General features: G+C 49.3%; 1 protein-coding gene across 2 annotated transcripts in view; it reads right to left on the minus strand.

Moving 5' to 3' along the window:
- The window catches only part of LOC140741230 (integrin alpha-5-like), a 101,626-nt gene that overhangs the window by 33,265 nt on the left and 42,608 nt on the right, over window positions 1-25,753 (minus strand). For both annotated transcript variants that reach the window (XR_012102036.1, XM_073071193.1), the window contains exons 3-13: window positions 18,509-18,600; window positions 9,801-9,918; window positions 9,197-9,258; window positions 8,396-8,441; window positions 7,354-7,479; window positions 6,367-6,411; window positions 5,571-5,614; window positions 4,746-4,802; window positions 3,460-3,512; window positions 2,232-2,437; window positions 668-856 (exon numbers count right to left, since the gene is read on the minus strand). Coding sequence is in view for 1 of the 2 variants with exons in the window: in XM_073071193.1 (XP_072927294.1) it covers window positions 668-856; window positions 2,232-2,437; window positions 3,460-3,512; window positions 4,746-4,802; window positions 5,571-5,614; window positions 6,367-6,411; window positions 7,354-7,479; window positions 8,396-8,441; window positions 9,197-9,258; window positions 9,801-9,918; window positions 18,509-18,600 (1,038 nt within the window). In the remaining variant the exon portion in view is untranslated. The remainder of the gene's footprint in view (window positions 1-667; window positions 857-2,231; window positions 2,438-3,459; window positions 3,513-4,745; window positions 4,803-5,570; window positions 5,615-6,366; window positions 6,412-7,353; window positions 7,480-8,395; window positions 8,442-9,196; window positions 9,259-9,800; window positions 9,919-18,508; window positions 18,601-25,753) is intronic.

Below are 25,753 nucleotides of genomic sequence, written 5' to 3' on the forward strand. Positions count from 1 at the left end.
GAAGTCAACAGGGAGGTGTCCTGAAGGGCAAGCAGCTGATCTGTTAGGGCCCAATGGCCTGTGTCTGTGTGATAGACGGGGCGTAATTCCATGTTACCTCTGGGATGAGGGCTGGACTTGCCCAGGAAATGGACTGCTCCTGCAAATGTCGCAGCAGCTCTGCCTTCTTTGTCACTTGCACTACCCAGATACGGGCAGGTCCTGTAGCTCACTCCCTCACCCACTGATTCCCACTTGCACTGAGACATTTGAGGCTTAAAATTCGATTGAACTCAGTCTGCAGTTGTTCCCTTAATGCACAACCGGAAAATTTCCTCCATCGTGGTCGGGAAAAAATTGTTCTACAGGGAACGGATTCCCAGCCCTCGGTTTGGGGCAGGGCTTGTTGACATCAATCCTCAATGGCCCTCTTGTTTGTAACATGCTCCACCTCCACCTACTGAAGAAACGGCTTTCCCCTCCCGCCCTCATCACTGCACGGCACAGAGAATGAAAGCGGAATGCAGGATGTGAACCGTGTATCTGCGTGCGAGAGGAAGGATAGGCACACAGAGGAAAAGCTGCAAGACTGGAATCATTAAGAAGACCTGTTTCGACCTTCTCTTGGGTGGATTACACTAATGGAAGGAGCAATTTGGTGCCCACACACTACAGTGCTGTGTAATACCTGGGTACCCGTTCATATCCAAGTCTGTTGCTCCACGGATGGCAAAGCCGAAGCTTGCTGGCATCTTGGCGGTGGCTGCCCACTGTCCCACCAGGATCTGGGAAGGAGTGCTGTTGAGGCCATCGGATTGCCCGTTGTAGATGTAGACCAGGCCCTGGTCCCCAGCGTATGGGGCTCCAACTGCCACATCTGTAGGCAGAAGATCAGGGTCAGTCTGAAGTCCCATCTAAACACACACAAAATGCTGGAGGAACTCAGCAGGTCAGGTAACATCCACAGAGAGGAATAAAGAGTCGGCGTTTCGAGCTGAGACCCTTCTTCAAAATCGGAGAGGAAGGAGGAAGAAGCCAGAATAAGAAGGTGGAGAAGCTGGGAGGTGTCGGGTGGACAAGGCAAAGGGCTGGAGAAGAAGGAATCTGATAGGAGAGGAGAGTGGACCATGGGAGAAGGGGAAGAAGGAGGGGAACCGGAGGAGATGATGAGCAGGAGAGAAGAGAAGGGGTAAAGGGGAACTCAGAATTGGGAATGGAAAAAGAGAGAAGGAGGAGGAGGAGGGAGAAGTTGAAGAAATCGATGTTCGTGGAACAGGCCCTTCAGCTCACCATGACTATGTCAAATGTGATGCCAAATTAAACTAAACCACTTTTGCCTGCACATGTTTGTCTAAGAGCATCTCAAATGCCTCCATAGTATCTGCCTCCACCACCACCCACGGCAGCATATTCTAGGCATCCAACACTGTAAAAACATGCCCCACCCATCTCCTTTGAACGCTCCCCCCTCACCTTAAATGTACGCCCTCTAGATTAGACATCTCTACCTTTGACAGTATGACTGGCTATCCTATATATACCTCTTATAATTTTATAAACCTTCATCAGGTCTCCCCTCACCCTCTGAAGCTCCAGAGAAAACAATCCAAGTTTGTCCAGCCTCTCCTTGTAGCTCATGCTCTCTAATCCAGACACATCCTGGTGAGTCTCCTCTGCTCCCTCTCCAAAGCCCCCACACCCTTCCTGTAATGGGACAACCAGTACTACGCATAATACCTTAAGTTCAGCCTGGCAGAAGTTTTATATCTGTAACCTGACTACCTTGCTCTTGAACTCAGTGCAAACACCTTCCTCACGACTACCAACCTATGCGGCCATTTTCAAGGAACTGTGCACTTGGACCCCAAGATCCTTCTGTTCTGTTGAGAGTCCCATCATTTACATTTCATCTCTCTCTGTTTCGTGCAAGCATTTACTCCGCCCTTTGCTTTAAAAGGTGCTGCCCATTGCAAATTAAATGCCAACCATCCTCCCCCTCAACGGGTTAAATCCACCTTTCCCAAACCACTGCCATCCAGGGCCTTCAGAGGCACAATTCCAGAGCTGCTCCACTCCAATGTCCTCCTTTCAGAGAGATTGTGGCGACCAAATCTCAGCCAATCTATTTAGCAAATGATTTATTTATTCACCTCCATGCAGGAGGTGTGAATGATTACCCTTTAAACCAATCAAGGTCATGGAACAGAGACCTAGAAATGCTCTCACTGCAAGGAGAAGCAAGCTCTGCATACCATTGAATCCGTCTTGATCCAGGTCCCCTAGCACTGCCACAGAGGTCCCGTATCGTCCGTAGGTGTCCTTGCCCGTCAGGTTCTGAGTGACGCCAAATTCCAGCAGGCCAGTCTGCAGATAGACGTAGACTCGTCCAACCTCCTGCAGCCTCCCCCTGGAGTCTCGCTCCATGAACATCGGTGCACCCACAAGAACATCGTCCAGCCTGTAAAATCAGCACTGTGTTTAGATGCCATGCAACAAACTGAGTGCAAGGCAAAGCTCCAGAGAGCCTGAGTCAGCATCAGTGGGATGACCGGCCAGCTGCCCACTTGGCCCATGCCTCAGAGACAGATGAAAATTGGTGCTGGCAGCCCCTGACCTCCAACCCTGCAAGAAACCACAATCTGAGATGACAAGCACTGGCCCCAGGCAAGATCTGAATTCCAGTTCCAGCACCCCAGGCCCACTGAATCCCTGCCAGAACATCTTGAAACAGTGAAGGAAACCATTCAGAAGAGCCTCATGGAAGGGGAAACACAGCTTTGTTATTTTTTTTTCGCTTCCACTGCAACAGTTTGCAGCCTGTAAGGAGCGGGCAGTGACAAGACAGCCAAGACTGGGGTCTTCCAGCCTGCCAACCAAAGGCTGGCCCATCTTCCCCAGTGCACTGCAGACAAAGGCTTCAGTCTGGCTCAGCACCCACCACAGCCCCCGAGGCAGAAGCGGAAATTGCCTCCACCCTGAACTCGCTCCCCAATGAAGTCAGCGATAAAATCACAGCCAGCTGCTTTCCCACCAGCTTGGCTGCCTACACAGCAAGATCTCAAACCGAGGCGCTTTCCGACCGCTCACTGGGACACTTTGCTCTGTGTCAGGGTTTGGGCTCTGGGAAAACAGGGAGAGGGTCAAATGGGTGAGAAGTTTGGTTTTACAGGCCCCTGTATGATATTTAACTAGGAGAGAGGAGGTGGGAGATGAACAATGAAATGAGGAGTCTGCGTGTTGGCCCGGAAACATTACTCCAACACACGGGAGTTCAGCTTTAATTGAAAAGGGCTGTGAGCATCTTCCTGCCTGGTTTCTCCTTGAACGATTCTGCAGAACACGATGACACATGCACAAGCAATTAAAAGAGGAAATCACATTTGGCATATTTTAACAATCACTTCCTACGAAATGCTGATTGTAGGAGCTGACTGGCTTAGCACAGTGCCAGGCTCCTCCTCACTGGCTGGGATAACTCACCCATCACTGTTGATGTCAGTCACTGCCACAGTGTATCCAAAGTATGAGGCCATCTGGAAGAAATTAAGGAGAGACCTCTCAGTGTTTCATTGAATTACAGTGTGAGAGTGAGAGAGCGAGTGGGGGGGAAAGAGTGAGAGAGTGAGTGGGGAAGAGAGTGAGAGAGTGAGTGGGGAAGAGAGTGAGAGAGTGAGTGGGGAAGAGAGTGAGAGAGTGAGGGGGAAGAGAGTGAGAGTGAGGGGGAAGAGAGTGAGAGTGAGGGGGAAGAGAGTGAGCAAGTGAGGGGAAGAGAGTGAGAGAGTGAGGGGAAGAGAGTGAGAGAGTGAGTGGGGAAGAGAGTGAGAGAGTGAGGGGGAAGAGAATGAGAGTGAGAGGGAAGAGAGTGAGAGTGAGAGGGAAGAGAGTGAGAGTGAGGGGGAAGAGAGTGAGAGGGAATGGGGAAGAGTGAGAGGGAGCAGGGACAGAGTGAGGGGACAGTGAGAGAGGAACTGAGAGAGAGGGGGAGAGAGTGAGTGAGTGTGAGGGGGAGAGAGTGAGAGTGAGCCTGTGTGTGGAAGCATAGCTCATTTTTTCCAGGAGGGTCCCTCCTCTTTACAATTTCTATGTGGAGCGATGCCCGGGTAATTTCCAAAGGCTCCTGGTCACAGTCCAGCACTGTGAATGAAGGTGGTGCTCAAGGCAGAGGAGGGGCAGGCAAATGTGACCTCGGTGGGTGGAGTATCCTTGGTTCCAATTCCAAACAGGAACTCACTCCTTTTCGGGCTAGCTTGCACCCACAGCCCTGAAATCACTCTGGCTGGGCGAAAGCCTAAGCAACAAGGGCTGGCTTGATCACAGACGAGTCAGGCTCCCTCAACCACAGGGAATAACCTGTGGCTCTCAACTTCACTCACCCTATCACTGAACTCTTCCCACAAACTATGGACTCACTTTTAATGTCTCTTCATCTCACATGCTCTTGATAATTTTTGCTTATTTATTTATTTATTATTATTATTATTAAGTTTTTTTTTCTGATCACCCCATTAGCACACACTAGGGCCACTAGGTCACGGGAGCAAATAAACTGGCCCCTGTCCCGGAGACAAAGGCTCCCCAGCCCAGGATCAGTCCACTTAGTGTTAACCACAGATCAAAGCCAGCGACTCTAGACACACTGGGCTCTTGCTAGCTTAGTCCCTTAGCCCTGTTGGGAAGTATTGGTCAGGCCCTGAACAACTCAGGACTCGCGTCTCCAGAATGGTGGCGGTCAATAAGAAACACAGCCGAGGGACAGAGAAACTTACTTGGTCACCGGATAAGTTGAATAAAGCTTTCATATTTGTCCCATTTAAAATGGTGACCTGTTGGAGAGATCAGAGCAGAGGTGAATCAAACACATAACCTCGGGTGGAATAGAAATAAACAGGGCAAGGGTCCCATTCCAGGACGGGCTCCAGTGCAGTAAGACACTCTCAGCTGCACTGAGGGGCAACGACGGCTCCATCCCAGCCCCTCCTCAAGGGATGTTCTGAGCTGTCAGATGTCTCCAGACCTCCCACCAAGGTGGCCGTGCCTTTCAATTTTCATTCAGTGCAGTTTGAGCCAAAAGGCTGTAAAGGCCCACCAGGGCAAGGTGGGGGGGGGGGGGTGTTCTGGGAAAACAGGGAGGGAGCAAACAGTCCCACCTCCCTCTGCTCATCGCATCACTGACGCGCCGAAGTGCTTCAACCTGGTTCATGTTTCCAGAGCCGATGCAACTGAGGGAAATACACAGGCTCTTTCAGAAGGGAGAGGAATTGGACGCAGGCAAGGAAAACAGCTCAGTGGGTGTGGCAGCGGAGTCACACCTGCAAAATGCCACTCAAGCTGACAGGCTAAATCATGTAGGGCTATGGAAATGACCGTCGGTGCTGGGGATGCAACTGCGGCTCCTCCAGCATGGGGCCCCGGGGTCATCGTCGTGCAGGAACCCACAGGAGTATGTTCCTCCCTCGGCGCGAGAGGCTGCTGTGTGCGTGAGGGCCGATTTTGACGGGCTAGCAGGTTTCCCGTAATGAGGTTTACGTGAGGGTGGACTTCTAACCCAAGTGTCTGACTGCTATTGTCATATGCCGTTGATCAGTGCTTACATATCCAATGGAATGCGTCCCGCGTGGTACCCCGGTGACATAATCTGCCAACGAGAACAGACACACTGTCAATCTAGTTCCACATCTTGGTCCTGCTGAAGTCTTCTCATCCCCTCCTCCTACCTGCTCACCCTCTCTCTCCAACCCCTCCCCTTCACAGCATCCCCATCCCCACTGCTGCCCCTTTCCCTCAGCCCAACAGCCCTCTGTCCCCATGACCACCTCACTGTCCCCTCCTTCCCACCCTTCCTCACATCGTTTTCCACACAGTTTTTTCTGTGCAGACTCACCAGAGACTGCAACATAGCCGTAGAGAGATATAATACGGAAACAGGTCCTTCGGCCCATTGAGTCTGTGCCAGCCATCAACCACCCATTTACACCAATCTCATTTCATTCTCCCCACATACCTGTCAACTCCCCCCAGATTCTAACCCTCACCCACTAACAGGGGGTAATTTATAGTGACAATTAACCCACCAACACCATGTGTCTTTGGGACATAGGGAGAAACCCACAGTCATGGGGAGAGCATGCAGATTCCACACAGACAGCACCAAGGGTCAGGATTGAACCCGGATCTCTGAGGTTGTGAGGCAGGGGCTCTGCCCCTGACAGTTTAAGGAAAAAGCCCTTTGGCACCTTCCAGGGGTAAAGTAAGAATAGGCAGTGAATGCCAGTGATTTTTTTCTCAGCTGACAAGTTGTCTCAGTTGCTCTGCAATGCCCGACATGCAGGAGAAATTCCACGAAACAAGCTGGAACACTCTCGCGACTGCAGTGCATGCAAATCTTACCTTCAGTGGAATCTCCAGTGAACTCTCCAACAGCCACAGAATAACCTTTGAAAGAGAAAGGAAACAGCTTAGCACGACAGAAGAGGGAAGGAAATGGGGAGAACTGGGTCCAGCTTGCAAGTCTCCTTACTGAGACCTCAATGAGTCCAAGGAAGGCGAGCACTCCGGCCGGCAGTGGCCCTGTTTGGAACTGTGGATCATGGCCTGGAACCCAAAGCTGAGGTCCATCCAGCTTTTCCCAGATCTACTGTGCATAGAAAATAGAACAATGCAGCACAGTAGGGGACTTTCGGCCCACAATGCTGTGCCAACCTTATAATCTACTCCAAGATCAATCTAACCCTTCCTTCCTACATTGACCTCCATTTTTCTATCATCCATGTGCCTATCTAAGAGTCTCTTAAATACCCCTAATCTATCTGCCTCTACCACCATCCTTGACAGGGCATACTACACACCCACCACTCTGTGTAAAAAACTAACCTCTGACATCCAACCCAAATACTTTCCTCCAATTAGATCTGACCATCCTGTCAAGGTCAGCATTCATTGCCTACCCCAACTTGAACCGCTGCAGTCCCAGAGAACGTGCGCTCATAGAATCACAATCTCGAGCAGCAGAAGTTGTGAAATGTCTTATGGCAGCAGCACAGTGCAGGGATAACAAATTACCAGAAGTTACAATTTTTTTAAAAAGCAAAAGATGAATAGTGTGGTAGTGTTCATGGACCATTCAGAAATCTGTTGGCAGAGGGGAAGAAGCTGCTGTTTACTGTGCAGACGATCCCGTAGCACTATTTTACAGGACTTCTTTCAGCCTGGCCTCTCACACGCTTGTGACAAGTAAAGCTAATCCTTAATCTTTATCCTTAGTGATTTCTCCAACCTCCCACGCAGCTGGAGTACAGGTACCATTGCAGCCAGCACGCAGAAGCTGTCCCTTTGAACAGTCGGCTGTTGGGGCTAAACACGACAGGTCCCACTCACCGAGGTAACTGTCGTCAAAGAAGGTCGGAGACGTATCAGTACGCATCTCCCCATCCGTGAACTGAATATAGCTGAGGTCAGCATTGGGTTGAACCACATCCTTGATGTAGGCAGAGACCAGCTGGCCTGAGAAACCAACACAGAAACCAATCAGAGCGGAGCCGAGAGAAAAGCCGGATCCCAAAGTCCTCCCCAGCCCACCCGCCCACTGACCCTCAGGGATCGGACGTCTCACCATCTCCCCCTCCCAACCCCCAGCAGGGAGATGTTCCAAGGAGAATCTGACAAGAGGATGCCTGGGACAAGGGGGTTGGTTCAGGAGGGGTCAGGGGTGAGTGAGGCAGGAGGGGGAGAGGGCGGTGACTGAAGAGAGTCAGATGTGGGGCAGTAGGTATGGCTGTCCTGAATGAACAGAGCTGGATGAGCCACTCCTGCTCCCATGGAGACGCTTCCTTGGCAGGTGGGAGGAAAAAACTTGGTATTGACAGTTGTTCTGGCCGGAAATTGTGAAATACTGTGGTAACATGGGTTGGGTGAGGGTTTCTGCAGAGCTGAGACTGGGTGGGGTCAGGAGGGTAGTGAAACAAGCAATCGCGGTGTTGAAATGGACACAAGATAGTGTTTGTGAACAGTCTGGTTGATAAAGGCTACGGATTGGGGACTGAGGATTGTGAGAAGGTTTTATCCCAGGGACACAGTGAGCTGCAGCGTACACCGAGAGAGGACAAGGAAACGCAGGGCACTGGAGTGATGTGAAATCACTCGAAGCAGTGGAGATATCCCAGAAAATGAACATTTGAATGTGAGGGAACTTGAGAGACAGTGAGAACAAGAGAGAAAGAATAGGAGAGAAGAGAGGAGAGAGAGGAGAGGAGAGACAGAGAGAGAAAGAGAGAGGCAGAGACAGAGATACACATACAGAATGCAGACAGAGTGGGAGAGCGGGAGAGAGGATAACCAGCTGTGGTGTTGAGTCCTGGATACAGAGCCTATCCATGCCCAGCTCCACTACATCCACACTCCTGTCAGGGACATGCCTTACCTTGCCAGTAGAAACTGCCTGGCCCACCGAGCACCACCCGGCCACTCTGTAAGGACACAGACAGTTGGCATTAGTGAACAGGCTCATACCCTGATACAACAGAGCCATCAGCTCTGTTTATGTGACCACCCGTCCCCCTCACTACAAACGCAGACACCAACCACCTTCTCCGTCAGTCCCTCGAGATAGAAACTGACTCCAGTTTCATGGGTTCTGATGAGGCTGATGTGGGACCTGCAAACTCTCCCACAGGTGGGCAGGAGGTGTGGGGTCTGACACCTCTCCTTCCACCAGATTTGGCAGAGACAGTGTTGCTGGGATCTCCAGTGCCCTGAGATACCTGATGTCAACAGTCTAAGTCCTCAGAAGCAAACAGAAGGGTAGAAGCACTTTCCTCAGTCGACCACAGGCCATGCTGGTACATTGAAGCATCGGACTCTGCCAGCTCCATGTCTAGCCCTGGAGACCTCTACAAAGTGCGAGGGAACCCACGAAGATCCAATTCTTGAGAAGCACAGAGCCCCCAAGCATACTGAGGGAGGTGGGGTCTAGTGTCCCAGTGCCTCAAACTTTAAAAAGTCTGTGAAGAATGGCATTAAATTGTGCCCTCTGCCCTGAAAATGAACCATCTGGTCCCATTGCCATGGCAACTGGGGCTCCCCGGTGGAGTTTGGTCACAGAAACGACACCTCACTGACTCTCAATAAGGAAGGCAAGGTGGCATTTCGGGTGGCAGGCAGTGCCACTTTGATACCCATACACAGTCCGGGATGGCTGTTTGCAGAATCCCAAGGTTCTTACCTCTGTTAGGTCGGCACTGAAACCAGCCTGGCAGAATCCCTGGCCTGAAATCGAATGCCAATCTGTGGAAATAGAGGCAGTCCAATTACATCAGTCACAAAGCTAATGCCTAAACCTCAGAAGTATCACTATGCCTGGAGCACTGGGAGGCCGATGTAAAAGGAGAATACTCTAATGAGAGGATGCTTGCAACAAGAGCTTCATGATTTGTGCTTTGGTGAAGCATCAACCACACAAGATGGGATGGAAAATGAGTCATTACTCAGCCTATCCTGTACATTAGCAGAACTTATCAGGGAGGGTAGGATATCCTGTGCCCTCGCTCCATCACACTTTCCCTGAGGTGGGTCTGAAACTTGGAGCCAGTGTGTAACAGGCACAACTACACCATCGAATGCTGCTTTCTATCAAAGATGGGTCAGGGGGACCAAAAATTGGCCCAAATGCCCTGGGATGCAGGCAAAGAGAGGAATCAAACCCCATGATGGGACAATAGAAGTGTCACCACCCACTGAGGGCAGTCAAGGGATAAGGGGCATCCAGGACACCGGAGAGGGAACTGAAGGACCACTGTGTCGGATCGTTTATACGAGGCAGCACCTACTCGTTCGACATGGCGCGTACTCCACTATGTAGCTGAAGTTGCCTGTGGAGAGGTAGCAGGTCCCCACCAATTCGTGGTCCTGTTGATATCCTTTCCATATGTAACGAGGGGCACAGGCCTGAGGAAAATAGAAAGAGAAGAGTCAGACTCATGCTTCCTCGCAGGAATTCCACCGAGTCCAGGGGGCGATGCAGTGACAAGATAGGCCGAGGGCTGAACTTTACCCACCCGGTTCGTTCACCGGAGGCACATCACAAAGCCTCCAGCCTCCCCACACGGCCCCAGCAAATACTGGCTCTCTTCAAACCTGACAAATCACAACGCTCAAAAATAAAGTGAACGCAAACCGCCCCTCTCTGATACATCTCCTGGCACACCACAGATGGGGAGACTTCAACCACTGGATTTGGACCCAGCCTGACTTTAGCCTGTGTTGGGCCTCTCTTACAATGGGGGGGGGGGTTGGTGAGGGTAGTATGGGAATCTGAAGTATCAGGCAATTTAGAGGCTGGAAAGTAATGCAGAAGTCAGCGACAGCAAGTTAAATAAAACATAGAACATAACAGCACAGTCTTCAGCCCACAATGTTGTGCTGACTTTTTAACCTCAATTCCTCCTACATAGCCCTCTATTTTACTATCATCCATTTGCTGGTCTATAATACTGTGCAAAAGGCTTAGGCACCTGTACAAAGCTAGGATGCTTGAGGTACTTGTCCAGTACTGGAGTAATTTTATGTTTTACACTGTACTGCTGCAACAAAAAATTTCATGACATATGTGAGTGATGATAAACCTGATTCTGATATGGGTCTCTATTGTGGACTGAGAGCGGGAAGGGAGACAGGGAGAGGGAGCTTAAAACCAAGGTCTTAAAAGCAAAGCATGAAGGCATGAGGTGCAAGTTGGCCATCGTAGATTGGGAAGCTACACTAAAGCTGTGTGTTGGTAAACAACTTATGTCTAACATATACAGAATACATAGTTCACAAGTTACAAGAAAAGTGGACCGACCGAGACTATTAAGAGATGGTAAAGACAGTACTAGGTCAAAAGAAGTGGCTTACAATACTGTGCAAAAGCCTTAGGCACACATATATATACAGCCTGGATGCCTAAGACCTTTGCACAATACTCCTTCTCTGCCACCTGTCCCCCACCCTTCCCAGGGTGCTCCACCCTCGCCATTCCCAACATCCTTTGCTCCCACCAGATTCACAACTCCCTCTCTCCTCCACATTGACAAATACAGTACTGTGCAAAAATCTTAGGCACCCAGGCTTTATATATGTGCCTAAGAGTTTTGATTTGCACTGAAAGAGTTTATTAAATGCCCCTAACATATCAGAATCAGGTTTAATACCTGCTTCTACCAGCACCCTCCACTCTGCACAAAAAACTTACCTCTGACATTCCCCCATATACTCTCCTCCATTGGCCCCTCATAGACTAGGGGGCAGGAGTCTGTGGGTTTCAACTACATTTATTTCAATGCAAATCTCTGACAGGAAAGGTGGATGAACTCAGGGCATGGACAGCTACATAGGACTAGGTAGTACAGCCATTACGGACGCAGGGCTAAAGGAGGGATAGGACTGGTAGTTTAACGTTCCAAAGTGCAGGTGCTATGGGTAGGACAGAGGTGGAGGGAAGAGAGGAGGAGGATGAGTTGATTAAGGGGAATATCACGGCTTTAGTCAGAGATTAAATTAAGGGGAATGATTAAGGAGCATGTCACAGATGTAGTCAGAGATGACTACTGAAGGATCATCCAGAGAAACAAAAAGGGGGTGATCACATTGTTGGCATTGTACCATAGGGTCCCGAACAGACAACAGGAATAAACATGTAGGGAGACTGTGCAAAATTGTAAGAATAATTGAGTTGTCATAATAGGGAATTTTTTAACTTTCCTAATATAGAGTGGGGGCTCCATAGTGCTAAGGGCTGAGACGGGGAAGAATTTGTTCCCTGTGTTCAGGAAGGTTTCCTCAGGAAATCCATAGAGGGCCCTGGATGCACAAGAGATCCTGCAAATGCTGGCATTCTGGAACAACGCACACAAAATGCTGGAGGAATTCAGCAGTTCGGATTCACACGCAAAGGATTTCCTCACCGGCAAAGACTATTCAGGACCCCGAAGGGCGATGAGGGAGGTGGTGTGGCACTTAGCATGGTTGCGTTCTGTTTGGGCTGCTTTCAAAGGCATGACTATGGAGAGGGCAGAGCTCAACCTGCTTTTGGGTAAAACATCAGGGCAAGTGACTGAGGTGTCAGTGGGGGAGGGGCACTTTGAGGCCACTGATGGTTGTTCTATTAGATTTAACTTATTTAAGGAAAGGAACAGACCCGGTCCACAAGTTAAAGTTTTAAACTGCAGCCAGTTAAACTTGCAGAAGTTGACTGAAGAAGGTTGTTAGTGGGTAAAGGGACATTTGGCGATATGCATAAGTGAACAATACACATCTTTTGCTACTAGCACACAAAGGAATTTAAACTCGCACGAAAGGTTGTCACCCTTTACCTCGTTGGCATGTTAAGTACATTTCACAAGCGTGCACAATCACATTTCCTCTTCTGGTTTCTGATGTGGACAGTGTTGACAACGTGGAGCTTGCACTGATTTGTCTGCAGATTTGAAAACTGGCTTATTGGTACTGTTTTTATTGAAGAAATTATTGATTCACTATGTCGAATTCAAAAGAAGCAGAGGGTGTGAAGCGCAAAAGAACTGCTAGCTCATTGAAAGCGGAATGGCTTAATGAAACAGTAGAAACTGCTACACCAAAAGCTCAAGGTCAGGAATGTGCAGCTACGAGAACTATTTATGTACAATACAGAAACTGGTGTTACCTGCATGTATTGTTGTGATGCAAAAGTTGCTGGAGAATTTGCAAATAGGAAGAAGTGGAGTGATATTTAGAAGCTTGACTTTTTAAAGCGCCATTAAACAAACAAATCACCTATGGGCTATGTGTAAAAGCTCCAGTGAGAAAATCCTTCATTACCTGCTACAGGCCTGCTATGCAATGAATACATCTCTTTATAAATTCAGTGCACACATGCTGTTGTCACTGGGCAAAAGATTGCACAGCACAAGATTTTTGCACACACTGGTCATTACAAATTAGAGGGGACATTGATCGAGATCCACATGTTCCTGTTAGAGCAAAGGCCAAGGTTGGCAGGAGTAGGGATCCCTGGGTGACGAAGGACGTTGAGGTCCTGGTCAGGGAAAAGTAGTAGGCAGCTGGGATCAAGCGAATCCCAGAGGGAGTATAGGGGATGCTGAAGTGTAGTCAAGAATGGAATCAGGAGGGCAAAAAGGAAACATGAAATGGCTTTGGAAGGAGAATCCAAAGAGATTTTATAAATATATTAAGAGAAAAGGGAAGGTGTACATGTTTTCCTGAAAGTGGAGTCACAGGTGGACAGGTTGGTGAAAGTGGCACTTGGCATGCTGGCCTTCATCAGTCAGGACACTGACTATAAAATTTTGCAGGTTTACCAGGAGCCTGAGAGACAATTTTTCTTAAAAAAAAATGCAGAACACGGTCAGCATATGGAACAAGCTTCCAGAGAAAGTGGTTGAGGCAGGTACAATAAAAACATTTAAAAGATTGTTTGTCCGACAGGGAGATGGCGATGAAAGGTACTTGGATTGGAAAGGTTTATAAGGATATGATCAAACGCAGGCAAATGAGACCACATATAGGGCACCCTAGTTATCACGGATGAGTTGGGCCAAAGGGCCTGTTTCTGTGCTGTACGACTCTGTGTGAAAGGAGAAATGACAGACTGAAGGAAGGAAAGATGATTTAGCAGAGCTCGGTCCAGGCAGCTGGAGGGCCTGGCTGCTGCTGGAGGAATGATTGAAGCAGGATGTAGGAGAGGCAAGCGTTACACGAGCTGGGACATGAATTCACGCTCTCGGGGTATGGGAGGTAAACAGAATCAATGAACACCAACACCACAGGGAAGTTGCAGAAACCAATGGCATTTGAAGACGTGAAAGCCCGGTAGATAGGTATATCATCATTTCATCAATGAAGTAGATGTCACTTACATAGCACACAGCACAGGAAGGAGCCTGCTCACAACATATCCTCAAAGGCGGGGACTCTGGAATCCAGTCCTCACAGAGAGTCAACGATTAGTCCATAACACATCCGAGCAGAATTAGGCCATTTTCTCATTGAGTCTGCTCTGCTCTGCTCTGATCTTGGTACCGTACCCCGGTGTTACACAGTGACAGACCCGTCCCCACTGGTACCGTACCCCGGTGTTATACAGCGACAGACCCGTCCCCACCGGTACCGTACCCCGGTGTTACGCAGCGACAGACCCGTCCCCACCGGTACCGTACCCCGGTGTTACGCAGCGACAGACCCGTCCCCACCGGCACCGTGGCTGATTTAATTTTCCTCTCCTCCCAATTCTGCCTTCTCCCCATCATCCTTGACACCGTAACTAATCAATACCAAATCAACCTCTGCTTTAAATATACCCAATGACTTATCCTCCACAGCAGTCTGTGGCAATGAATTCCACAGATTCACCACCCTCTGGCTAAAGAAATTCCTCCTCATCTCGGTTCTGAAGGGATGCCCTTCTGCTACGGTCCTGGAATGGACGCATCCTCTCCATGTTCACGATTTCACAAGACATGCTCATTTTCATGGGTCAGCCCATAATATTTGTTGTACTTTAATAAACTGCTGACTAGGCTGCACATGAAACACTCTATACAGTTCTGTCACCACACATTATGGCAAAGATGTGACTGCAAAGGAAAGTGTGCAGGGTCACTACAGAAGGAAACTGATGGACTTTTGGACAGGAAAGGTATCGAGGAAGAGGGGAATCAGACAAGAACAGGGTTCGTGGATGGCATTACGGAAGCTGGCCTGAGTGACCTCACTGAGAGCACCTGTGCAGGCAGATGAAACTGAGAGAGATTAGAGCCGGCAGGAAGAAGCGCACGGTGCAGGCAGCCCTCACCTCATTAAAAAAAAATCACACACATGGTGGATTGGATAGTGGACTACTTGACAGATAGACCTCAGTATGTGCGGTTGGGAGACTGTAGGTCTGACACGGTGGTCAGCAGCACAGGAGCGCCGCAGGGAACCGTACTCTCTCCAGTCCTGTTCACCCTGTACACATCAGACTTCCAATATAACTCGGAGTCCTGCCATGTGCAGAAGTTCACTGATGACACGGCCATAGTGGGGTGTGTCAGGAATGGACAGGAGGAGGAGTATAGGAAACTGATACAGGACTTTGTGATATGGTGCAACTCAAACTACCTGCGTCTCAATATCACCAAGACCAAGGAGATGGTGGTGGACTTTAGGAGATCTAGGCCTCATATGGAGCCAGTGATCATTAATGGAGAATGGGTGGAGCAGGTTAAGACCTACAAGTATCTGGGAGTACAGTTAGACGAGAAGCTAGACTGGACTGCCAACACAGATGCCTTGTGCAGGAAGGCACAGAGTCGACTGTACTTCCTAAGAAGGTTGGCGTCATTCAATGTCTGTAGTGAGATGCTGAAGATGTTCTATAGGTCAGTTGTGGAGAGCGCCCTCTTCTTTGTGGTGGCGTGTTGGGGAGGAAGCATTAAGAAGAGGGACGCCTCACGTCTTAATAAGCTGGTAAGGAAGGCGGGCTCTATCGTGGGCAAAGTACTGGAGAGTTTAACATCGGTAGCTGAGCGAAGGGCGCTGAGTAGGCTACGGTCAATTATGGATAACTCTGAACATCCTCTACATAGCACCATCCAGAGACAGAGAAGCAGTTTCAGCGACAGGTTACTATCGATGCAATGCTCCTCAGACAGGATGAAGAGGTCAATACTCCCCAATGCCATTAGGCTTTACAATTCTACCGCCAGGACTTAAGAACTCTTTAAAAGCTATTATTAATGCTTTTTGAGATAGTGATTTAGATGCATATCATATTTTTTACTGAGTTAAGTATTGTATGTAATTAGTTTTGCTACAACAAGTGTATGGGACATTGGAAAAAAAGTTGAATTTCCCCATGGGGATGAATAAAGTATCTATCTATCTATCTATCTACACACACGCAGGGAAAACAGGGAATTCCTCAAACAGGGAAAACAGAACAAAGGGGCTCCTGCTGCCGCCTCCAAATGGAAGGCAGATGATGACTCCAACAGCGATTTACTGCAGCACACAATGTGAAGCCAACTCACACAGGAATGCATCAGCGATGCAAACAGATGGAGTGAGCCAGAGTTAACATGATTCACGTGACACTACATCCCTTCAATTAGTCTGCTGAAATGCTCGACAAAATCAATCACAAACTGGTGTCAAAAAGTTTGCAATGAGACCCGTCCCCACCGGTACCGTACCCCAGTGACAGACCTGTCCCCACCGGTACCGTACCCCGGTGTTACACAGCGACAGACCCGTCCCCACCGGCACCGTACCCCGGTGTTACACAGCGACAGACCCGTCCCCACCGGTACCGTACCCCGGTGTTATACAGTGACAGACCCGTCCCCACCGGTACCGTACCCCAGTGACAGACCTGTCCCCACCGGTACCGTACCCCGGTGTTACACAGCGACAGACCCGTCCCCACCGGCACCGTACCCCGGTGTTATACAGTGACAGACCCGTCCCCACCGGTACCGTACCCCGGTGTTACACAGCGACAGACCCGTCCCCACCGGTACCGTACCCCGGTGTTATACAGTGACAGACCCATCCCCACCGGTACCGTACCCCGGTGTTACACAGTGACAGACCCCTCCCCACCGGTACCGTAGCCCGGTGTTACACAGTGACAGACCCGTCCCCACCGGTACCGTACCCCAGTGACAGACCTGTCCCCACCGGTACCGTACCCCGGTGTTACACAGTGACAGACCCGTCCCCACCGGTACCGTACCCCGGTGTTACACAGCGACAGACCCATCCCCACCGGTACCGTACCCCCGGTGTTAGACAGTGACAGACCCGTCCCCACCGGTACCGTACCCCGGTGTTACACAGTGACAGACCCGTCCCCACCGGTACCGTACCCCGGTGTTATACAGTGACAGACCCCTCCCCACCGGTACCGTACCCCAGTGACAGCCCGTCCCCACTGGTACCGTACCCCGGTGTTACACAGTGACAGACCCGTCCTCACCGGTACCGTACCCCGGTGTTATACAGTGACAGACCCGTCTCCACCGGTACCGTACCCCGGTGTTACACAGTGACAGACCCGTCCTCACCGTTACCGTACCCCAGTGTTATACAGTGACAGACCCGTCCCCACCGGTACCATACCCCGGTGTTATACAGTGACAGACCCGTCCCCAACGGTACCGTACCCCAGTGACAGACCCGTCCCCACTGGTACCGTACCCCGGTGTTACACAGTGACAGACCCGTCCCCAACGGTACCGTACCCCAGTGACAGACCCGTCCCCACTGGTACCGTACCCCAGTGTTATACAGTGACAGACCCGTCTCCACCGGTACCGTACCCCGGTGTTATACAGTGACAGACCCATCCCCACCGGTACCGTACCCCAGTGACAGACCCGTCCCCACCGATACCGTACCCCGGTGTTACACAGTGACAGACCCGTCCACACCGGTACCGTACCCCAGTGTTATACAGTGACAGACCCGTCCCCCACCGGTACCGTACCCCGGTGTTATACAGTGACAGACCCGTCCCCACCGGTACCGTACCCCAGTGACAGACCCGTCCCCACCGGTACCGTACCCCGGTGTTACACAGTGACAGACCCGTCCCCACCGGTACCGTACCCCGGTGTTACACAGTGACAGACCCGTCCCCACCGGTACCGTACCCCGGCGTTACACAGTGACAGACCCGTCCCCACCGGTACCGTACCCCGGCGTTACACAGTGACAGACCCGCCCCCACCGGTACCGTACCCCGGCGTTACACAGCGACAGACCCGTCCCCACCGGTACCGTACCCCGGCGTTACACAGCGACAGACCCGCCCCCCACCGGTACCGTACCCCGGTGTTACACAGCGACAGACCCGCCCCCACCGGTACCGTACCCCGGTGTTACACAGCGACAGACCCGCCCCCACCGGTACCAGTACCCTCGTATTAGTAAATAACAAAAGTCCCCACTTGTACTGTACCATGGTGCTATACAGAGACAGACCCATCTCCACCGTTACTGTTATACAGCAATAGACTATGTCCACCAGTACTGTAGATACCCAGATTCACCACCTTCTGGCTGAAGAAATTCTTCATCTCTGTTCTAAAGGGATGTCCTTGTATTCTGAGGCTGTGCGCTCTAGTCCTCGACTCCCCCACTCTAGGAAACATCATCTCCACGTCCAGTCTATCCAGACCTTTCAATATTCAGAAGGTTTCAATGAGATCCCCTCTCATTCTTCTAAACTCCAGCGAGTACAGGCCCGGAGCCATCAAACACGCTTCATACATTAACTCTTTCATTCCCAGGATAATTCTCATGAACATCCTCTGGACCCTCTCAAATGCCAGCACATCATTCTTAGAATAAGGGCTAACAACTGCCCCGTTCCCATATTCCAAGTCCGAGTGCATATCCACACATATCCAGGTGCAGACATGTCAATTCCAGATAAATTGAGCGCACCAAGTCCCAATGGTCCGATCCACGGGAATGCCAATGCTGCTGCGTGTCACAGGAAGGCTGGACAACTCACCAGGACAGTGTGATTGCGTGATCGGATCGTTGCTCCAAACCACTGGCTGGACTTCAGCTCCAGTTCTTCATACTCGTTGTACAGACGGTTACCTGGAAGCAAAACACAGCCACCATTTAGAATAAAACAGGAGCAAGTGTACCACAACTTTCCTTGGAAGGCAATGAAACAGTTGGCACATTGATTCATTCCAATGAAGATCAGTGGTTTCCTTCAGCAATTAATATTTTGAAATACAGTACATTGGTCGCTGTTAACGTGATATCGATGGAAGGAACAGGAGACTCTGTGACTGAGTCCCCAAATCTCTCCCCAGCTGGGGATTTCCTCACCTCATTATGTCTCCAGGGGTCAGTGCTGGGACCACTGGATTTTACACATATTCATGACCTCGAGACGAGTGTACAGGGTAAAATGTCCGAACCTGCTGACGACCCATGGTTGGAAGTGCGATGGTCTGTAAGGAGGGGAGTGACTGTCTGTTCCAGGTGAGGAACAGTGAGGCTGGCAGAATGGGCAAACAGGAGGCAGATGGAATTTAATGCAGAGAAGTGAGAAGTGAAACACTTTGGCAGAAAGAACAAGGAGAGACACCATGGACCCAGTAGCACAGTGCTGAAGGGTGTGGGAACAGAGAGACCCGGGTGTACATGAACGTCAGTGTTTGGAAGTGGCCAGGTGTGTTGGGAGAGTGGTCGGTGAAGTGTTTGTGATCCTGGGATTCGGACAGAGAACCTGATGTAGAACCTGGACAAACACTGACTCGCACACAACTGGAGGACTGCGTCCATTTCTGGTCACCACACTTTAGGAAGGATGTGAGGATGCCAGAAAGAGGCAGAAACGATCTACTGGAATGGTTCTGGGGACAAGGGGTCCCAGCTGTAGGGTTAGACTGGAGAAGCTGGGCTTGTTCCCCCTGGAGTAAAGGAGGTTGAGGGGAGATGTTGTGGAGGTGGGCAAGGTCATGAGGGATTCAGATGGGGTTATGGGGGGGTGATGTTCCCATTGGTGGAGAGGTCAAAGACTGGGGACACCAAATTAGCATTTTGTTCTAAAGATACGGGGGGGGGGGGGGGGGGAACGGTGAGGAAAACCTCTTCACCCAGAGAGTGGTGATGATCTGTGACTCAATGTCTGTAGGGGTGGAGTTTTGTACTGAAGATACGGGGGAACGGTGAGGGAAACCTCTTCACCCAGAGAGTGGTGACGATCTGAGACTCGGTGTCTGTAGGGGTGGAGTTTTGTACTGAAGATACGGGGGAACGGTGAGGAAAACCTCTTCACCCAGAGAGTGGTGATGATCTGGGACTCAGTGTCTGTGGGGGTAGAGTTTTGTACTGAAGATACAGGGGAACGGTGAGGAAAACCTCTTCACCCAGAGAGCGGTGATGATCTGGGACTCAGTGTCTGTGGGGGGTGGAGTTTTGTACTGAAGATACGGGGGAACGGTGAGGAAAACCTCTTCACCCAGAGAGTGGTGACAATCTGAGACTCGGTGTCTGTAGGGGTGGAGTTTTGTACTGAAGATACGGGGGAACGGTGAGGAAAACCTCTTCACCCAGAGAGAGCGGTCTGGGACTCAGTGTCTGTAGGGGTGGAGTTTTGTACTGAAGATACGGGGGGGAACGGTGAGGGAAAACCTCTTCACCCAGAGAGTGGTGATGATCTGGGACTCAGTGTCTGTAGGGGTGGAGTTTTGTACTGAAGATACGGGGGAACGGTGAGGAAAACCTCTTCACCCAGAGAGCGGTGATGATCTGGGACTCAGTGTCTGTGGGGGGTGGAGTTTTGTACTGAAGATACGGGGGAACGGTGAGGAAAACCTCTTCACCCAGATAGCGTGATGATCTGGGACTCAGTGTCTGTGGGGGGTGGAGTTTTGTACTGAAGATACGGGGGGGAACGGTGAGGGAAAACCTCTTCACCCAGAGAGCGGTGACGATCTGGGACTCAGTGTCTGTAGGGGTGGAGTTTTGTACTGAAGATACGGGGGAACGGTGAGGAAAACCTCTTCACCCAGAGAGCGGTGACGATCTGGGACTCAGTGTCTGTAGGGGTGGAGTTTTGTACTGAAGATACGGGGGAACGGTGAGGAAAACCTCTTCACCCAGAGAGTGGTGACGATCTGGGACTCAGTGTCTGTAGGGGTGGAGTTTTGTACTGAAGATACGGGGGAACGGTGAGGAAAACCTCTTCACCCAGAGAGTGGTGATGATCTGGGACTCGGTGTCTGTAGGGGTGGAGTTTTGTACTGAAGATACGGGGGAATGGTGAGGAAAACCTCTTCACCCAGAGAGTGGTGATGATCTGGGACTCAGTGTCTGTGGGGGTGGAGACAGGGTCAGTCAGGGCCTTCAACTGGATCGGCACCGGAGGGAATTATTTGTACGGGGTGAGGAACAAGTAGGGGAAATGGGACGGTTGGGAGAATCCACAGAGCGCCAGCAGAAACTCAATAGGATGAATGGCCTTCTGCTGTGCTGAAACTATTTTATGATTCATTCCTGGACCTTACGTGGATGAAGAATGGAGACTGAGTGTTATCAAGACCATGGTATCATTGTAGCACATGACTGCTGAAGAGCTGAAGGATAACCAGAATGCCATTGGCCTTTTATTAATTTAATGTTTGAGTGGTTCGATTGGATTTTTCAGATCAAAGATCTTTCATGGATACATGAACATTATACTTCGATTGAAAAATCCAGTCCCGACTTGACATCACACATGTATAACTACACAGGAACGCAAGGGAATGACGTATTGCAAGTGGTCTGTTCTTCTAGTGGGGTGTCCTGCCTCTGGAAAGGTGACATGCCTTCAAGGGAGTGTTTGTAAATCGTCAAGGGTTGGAAACACTGGTTAAAGTGTGAAGCATGTCACTTCCACCAAACCTGAAGGTAGGGAAGAAGGTGTCTCACCAGGGATTGACTTTGGTCCTCTGGCAAAGCAGAAACATGCAAAAAGCTAGCTTCTGAAAAGAACAGCAGCCCATTATCTGTGAGGGGTGATCCAAAGCATCCGAGTGGAGGAAAGGTGACAAGGGATTTGGGTTAGGCTGGGTCACGCAGTAATTCCCTCCGGCCAGTGACAGAAAGCACTGGGCCCACAGTCAGTTCCCATCCAATGAGTTGTTGGGACTGGAAGGCTCCCCAGAAAGTCCATCAGTCCAGAATAGGTCCCACTCAACATTAGCGTTGCAACATAAGCCAACATTTAACATGCCATTTTCTTCTTTAATTTGGACAACAGTTATTTAAGCCATGAAAATAACAACCTGAAATTTGCTCAGGGAAGCAACTCAACTTAAATATGCATTTTGGTTGAAAAATTTTGTAACTCACTCCTCCCCAGTCACTGCTGTGACCATCTGCAAATTTGTAAATCACTAGAAGCTCAGAGAAAGTAAATGAGGTTTACAGTGGTTGTTGAGCAAACAATTTTTAAGATTTCACAACTATGATGGCAAGCAATTTGGTCAGTGTTAAGCATGGAGCAGTGGTGTACTGTCAAGAGTTCATATATCTATACACTATGCCATTGAAATTGTTAGGATTGAATCCTTTGCAACACAAGATCTAGTGTAGAGTGACAATTTTCAAGTATTTCTAAGGCTTAGTAATAACCATAGCTGAAGGAATCAAAATAAATTGGCCCAAGATATTAGAGTAGAGATATTATCCAAGTTAAATGGAGCAGTGCAAGGTGTAGGAATTAGATTGCCTAAAAATACAAGGATTAAAATACATCCAGCACTGGTCAGTGCAAGCTGGGTCTCACGCTCTTCACAACTGATGCTCACTTTAGGTTTTTCAATCAGTTTGAGATTTTTAATCAGAACTCTCACCACCAGGTGCAAGAACAGTTACTACCCCTCAACCATCAGGCTCACAAACAGAAGGGGATAACTATACTTATTTACCCCATCATCGAAATGTTCCTACAACCAATGTTCTCACTTTAAGGACTCTTTATCTCATGATCTCGTTATTTATTTATGTTTGCATTTGCACAGTTTGTTGTCTTCTGCACTCTTGTTGATCTTTCATCGATCCTGTTTTACAAATTTATACAGTATGCTCACAGGAAAATAATCCCAGGTTGTATGTGGTGACATCTACGTACTTTGATAATAAAATTTGCTTTGAACTTTGTACTTTGAAATCCCCAAAGTAATCCAGGCAGATGCTCCACTGAAGGGGCGATGCATCTTCAGAATCTGCCTAGCTCTCAGCTTGGTGTTAAACATCGCTTGGAGCTCATCTGAAGAGCTGTGGGGCTCAGTGATATTCAACACCCCCAGAACAGATTAGCTGGGTCAGAATCACACTGCTCTTTGTTGGAACTTTCTGCACACAACTTGGCTGTTACAACAGTGCCCACATTTCACAATGCTTCAATGCCTTTAGAATATCTGCGGGATTCCTGATGTCAGCTAGTTTATGAAAGCAAACCTACAAACCTCTCTACAAAATGTATACTCCCGCTTTCAGAAACTGTCCTATAAACACGGAGTTCTGACCTTGTTCCTCTCCATTTACGATGATCATGGGATGTTTGGTTTGATTTCTCTGAGAACCACTAGGATTTCTGTCTCCATTGATATTTACACCAAAAGTAAATGTCTCCTATTTTCCTGAGAAACACACTGTTCATAGAACACCAGCTACTCCCGACTGACCTCACTGATAAGTTCTCACAAGCAAATCATTAGCCAGCAATTACTAACAACCTGCAGCCACTTAAATATCGCCGTGATCACTGGCACACAAGACCATTAGTTCAGGAGACATAGGAGCAGAATTAGGCCATTCAGCCCATCGAGTCTGCTCCTCCATTCAATCATGGCTGATTTATTTTCCCTCTCAACCCCATTCTCCTGCCTTCTCCCCATAACCTTTAACACCCTTACTAATCAAGAACCGATCAACCTCCACTTTAAATATACCCAACAACTTGGTCTCCACAGTCATCTGTGACAATGAATTCCACAGATTTACCATCTCTGGCTAAAGAAATTTTTCCTCATTTCTGTTCTAAAGGGATGCCCTTGTATTCTGAGTCTGTGCCCTCTAGTCCTGGACTCTCCCACTATCAGAAACACCCTCTCCACATCCACTCCATCTAGGTCTTTCTTATAAAATGCTTGTTTTCATGGATCAGGGCACATATTTGTTGCACTTTTAGAAAAGGCTGATTCAGCTGCAAATGGAGTGTTGTGTATGGCACAAGAATGCAATGAAGAGGGTGAGGAGATTCACCAGGCGTTGTGTGGGACAGAGTGCTTCAGTTAGGGGTCTGGTCTCCAAGAGGGGATATGATAAACATTTATAGAATTATAAATGGCACAGACACTCCAAAGTTGAGCCCACTGATCAACCACAGCTCCAGAAGTGTGGACTCACTTTCTGACTGAATCCAAGGCCACACTCAGTCAGTGTGGAACTGGATGGCTCAGCAATGCAGGAGAGCCTTTCCTCAATATGGTTTATACCACCTTAAACACAACCAAGCCACCAGGTCAGCTCTGAACCAGAGACTCCCGTTCATGGAATAAGTCAGCATGGAAACTGGTCAATGCTGACCAAGATCCCCTCTAAGCTAGCACCATTTCACTGCATTCCTGAGGCTTAATGGCTGAAGACTTTAGAAACATAGAAAAACTACAGCACAATACAGGTCCTTTGGTCCACAACGCTGTGCTGAAAATTACCCAGGGTTACCCATAGCCCTCTATTTTTCTAAGCTCCATGTACCTATCCAGAAGTCCCTTAAAAGACCCTATTGTATCCACCTCCACCACCGTTGCAAGCAGCCTATTCCACGCACTCACCACTCTCTGCGTAAAAAACTTACCCCTGACATCTCCTCTGTACCCACTGCCAAGCACCTTAAAACTGTGCCCTTTCATGTTAGCCATTTCAGCCCTGGGAAAAAGCCTCCGACTATCCACACGATCAATGCCTCTCATCATCTTGTACACCTCTATCAGGTCACCTCTCATCCTCCGTCACTCCAAGGAAAAAAGGCCGAGTTCACTCAACCTGTTCTCATAAGACATGCTCCCCAATCCAGGCAACATCCTTGTAATTCTCCTCTGCACCCTTTCTATGGTTTCCACATCCTTCCTGTAGTGAGGTGATCAGAACTGAGCACGGTACTCGAAGTGGGGTCTAACCAGGGTCCTATATAGCTGTAACATTACCTCTCCGATCCTAAATTCAATTCCACAATTGATGAAGGCCAATGCACCGTATGCCTTCTTAACCACAGAGTCAACCTGCGCAGCAGCTTTGAGAGTTCAATGGACTAGCACCCCAAGATCCCTCTGATCCTCCACACTGCCAAGAGTCTTACCATTAATACTATATTCCACCATCATATTTGACCAACCAAAATGAACCACCTCACACTTATCTGGGTTGAACTCCATCTGCCACTTCTCAGCCCAGTTTTGCATCCTATCGACGTCCCGCTGTAGCCTCTGACAGCCCTCCACACTATCCACAACACCCCCAATCTTTGTGTCATCAGCAAATTTACTAACCCATCCCTCAACTTCCTCATCCAGGTCATTTATAAAGATCACGAAGAGAAGGGGACCCAGAACAGATCCCTGAGGCACTCCACTGGTCACCGACCACCATGCAGAATATGACCCGTCTACAACCACTCTTTGCCTTCTGTGGGCAAGTCAGTTCTGGATCCACAAAGCAATGTCCCCTTGGATCCCATGCCTCCTTACTTTCTCAGTAAGCCTTGCATGGGGTACCTTATCAAATGCCTTGCTGAAATCCATATACACTACATCTACTGCTCTTCCTTCATCAATGTGTTTAGTCACATCCTCAAAAAATTCAATCAGGCTGGTAAGGCACGACCTGCTCTTGACAAAGCCATGCTGACTATTCCTAATCGTATTATACCTCTCCAAATGTTCATAAATCCTGCCTCTCAGGATCTTCTCCATCAACTTACCAACCACTAAATTAAGACTCACTGGTCTATAATTTCCTGGGATATCTCTACTCCCTTTCTTGAATAAGGGAACAACATCCGCAACCCTCCAATCCTCTGGAACCTCTCCTGTCCCCACTGATGATGCAAAGATCATCGCCAGAGCCTCAGCAATCTCCTCCCTCGCCTCCCACAGTAGCCTGGGGTACATCTTGTCCGGTCCCAGTGACTTATCCAACTTGATGCTTTCCAAACACTCCAGCACATCCTCTTTCTTAATATCTA

The sequence above is a fragment of the Hemitrygon akajei genome, chromosome 18 (genome assembly GCF_048418815.1).
Source record: "Hemitrygon akajei chromosome 18, sHemAka1.3, whole genome shotgun sequence".
In the NCBI taxonomy this organism is placed as follows: domain Eukaryota; kingdom Metazoa; phylum Chordata; class Chondrichthyes; order Myliobatiformes; family Dasyatidae; genus Hemitrygon; species Hemitrygon akajei.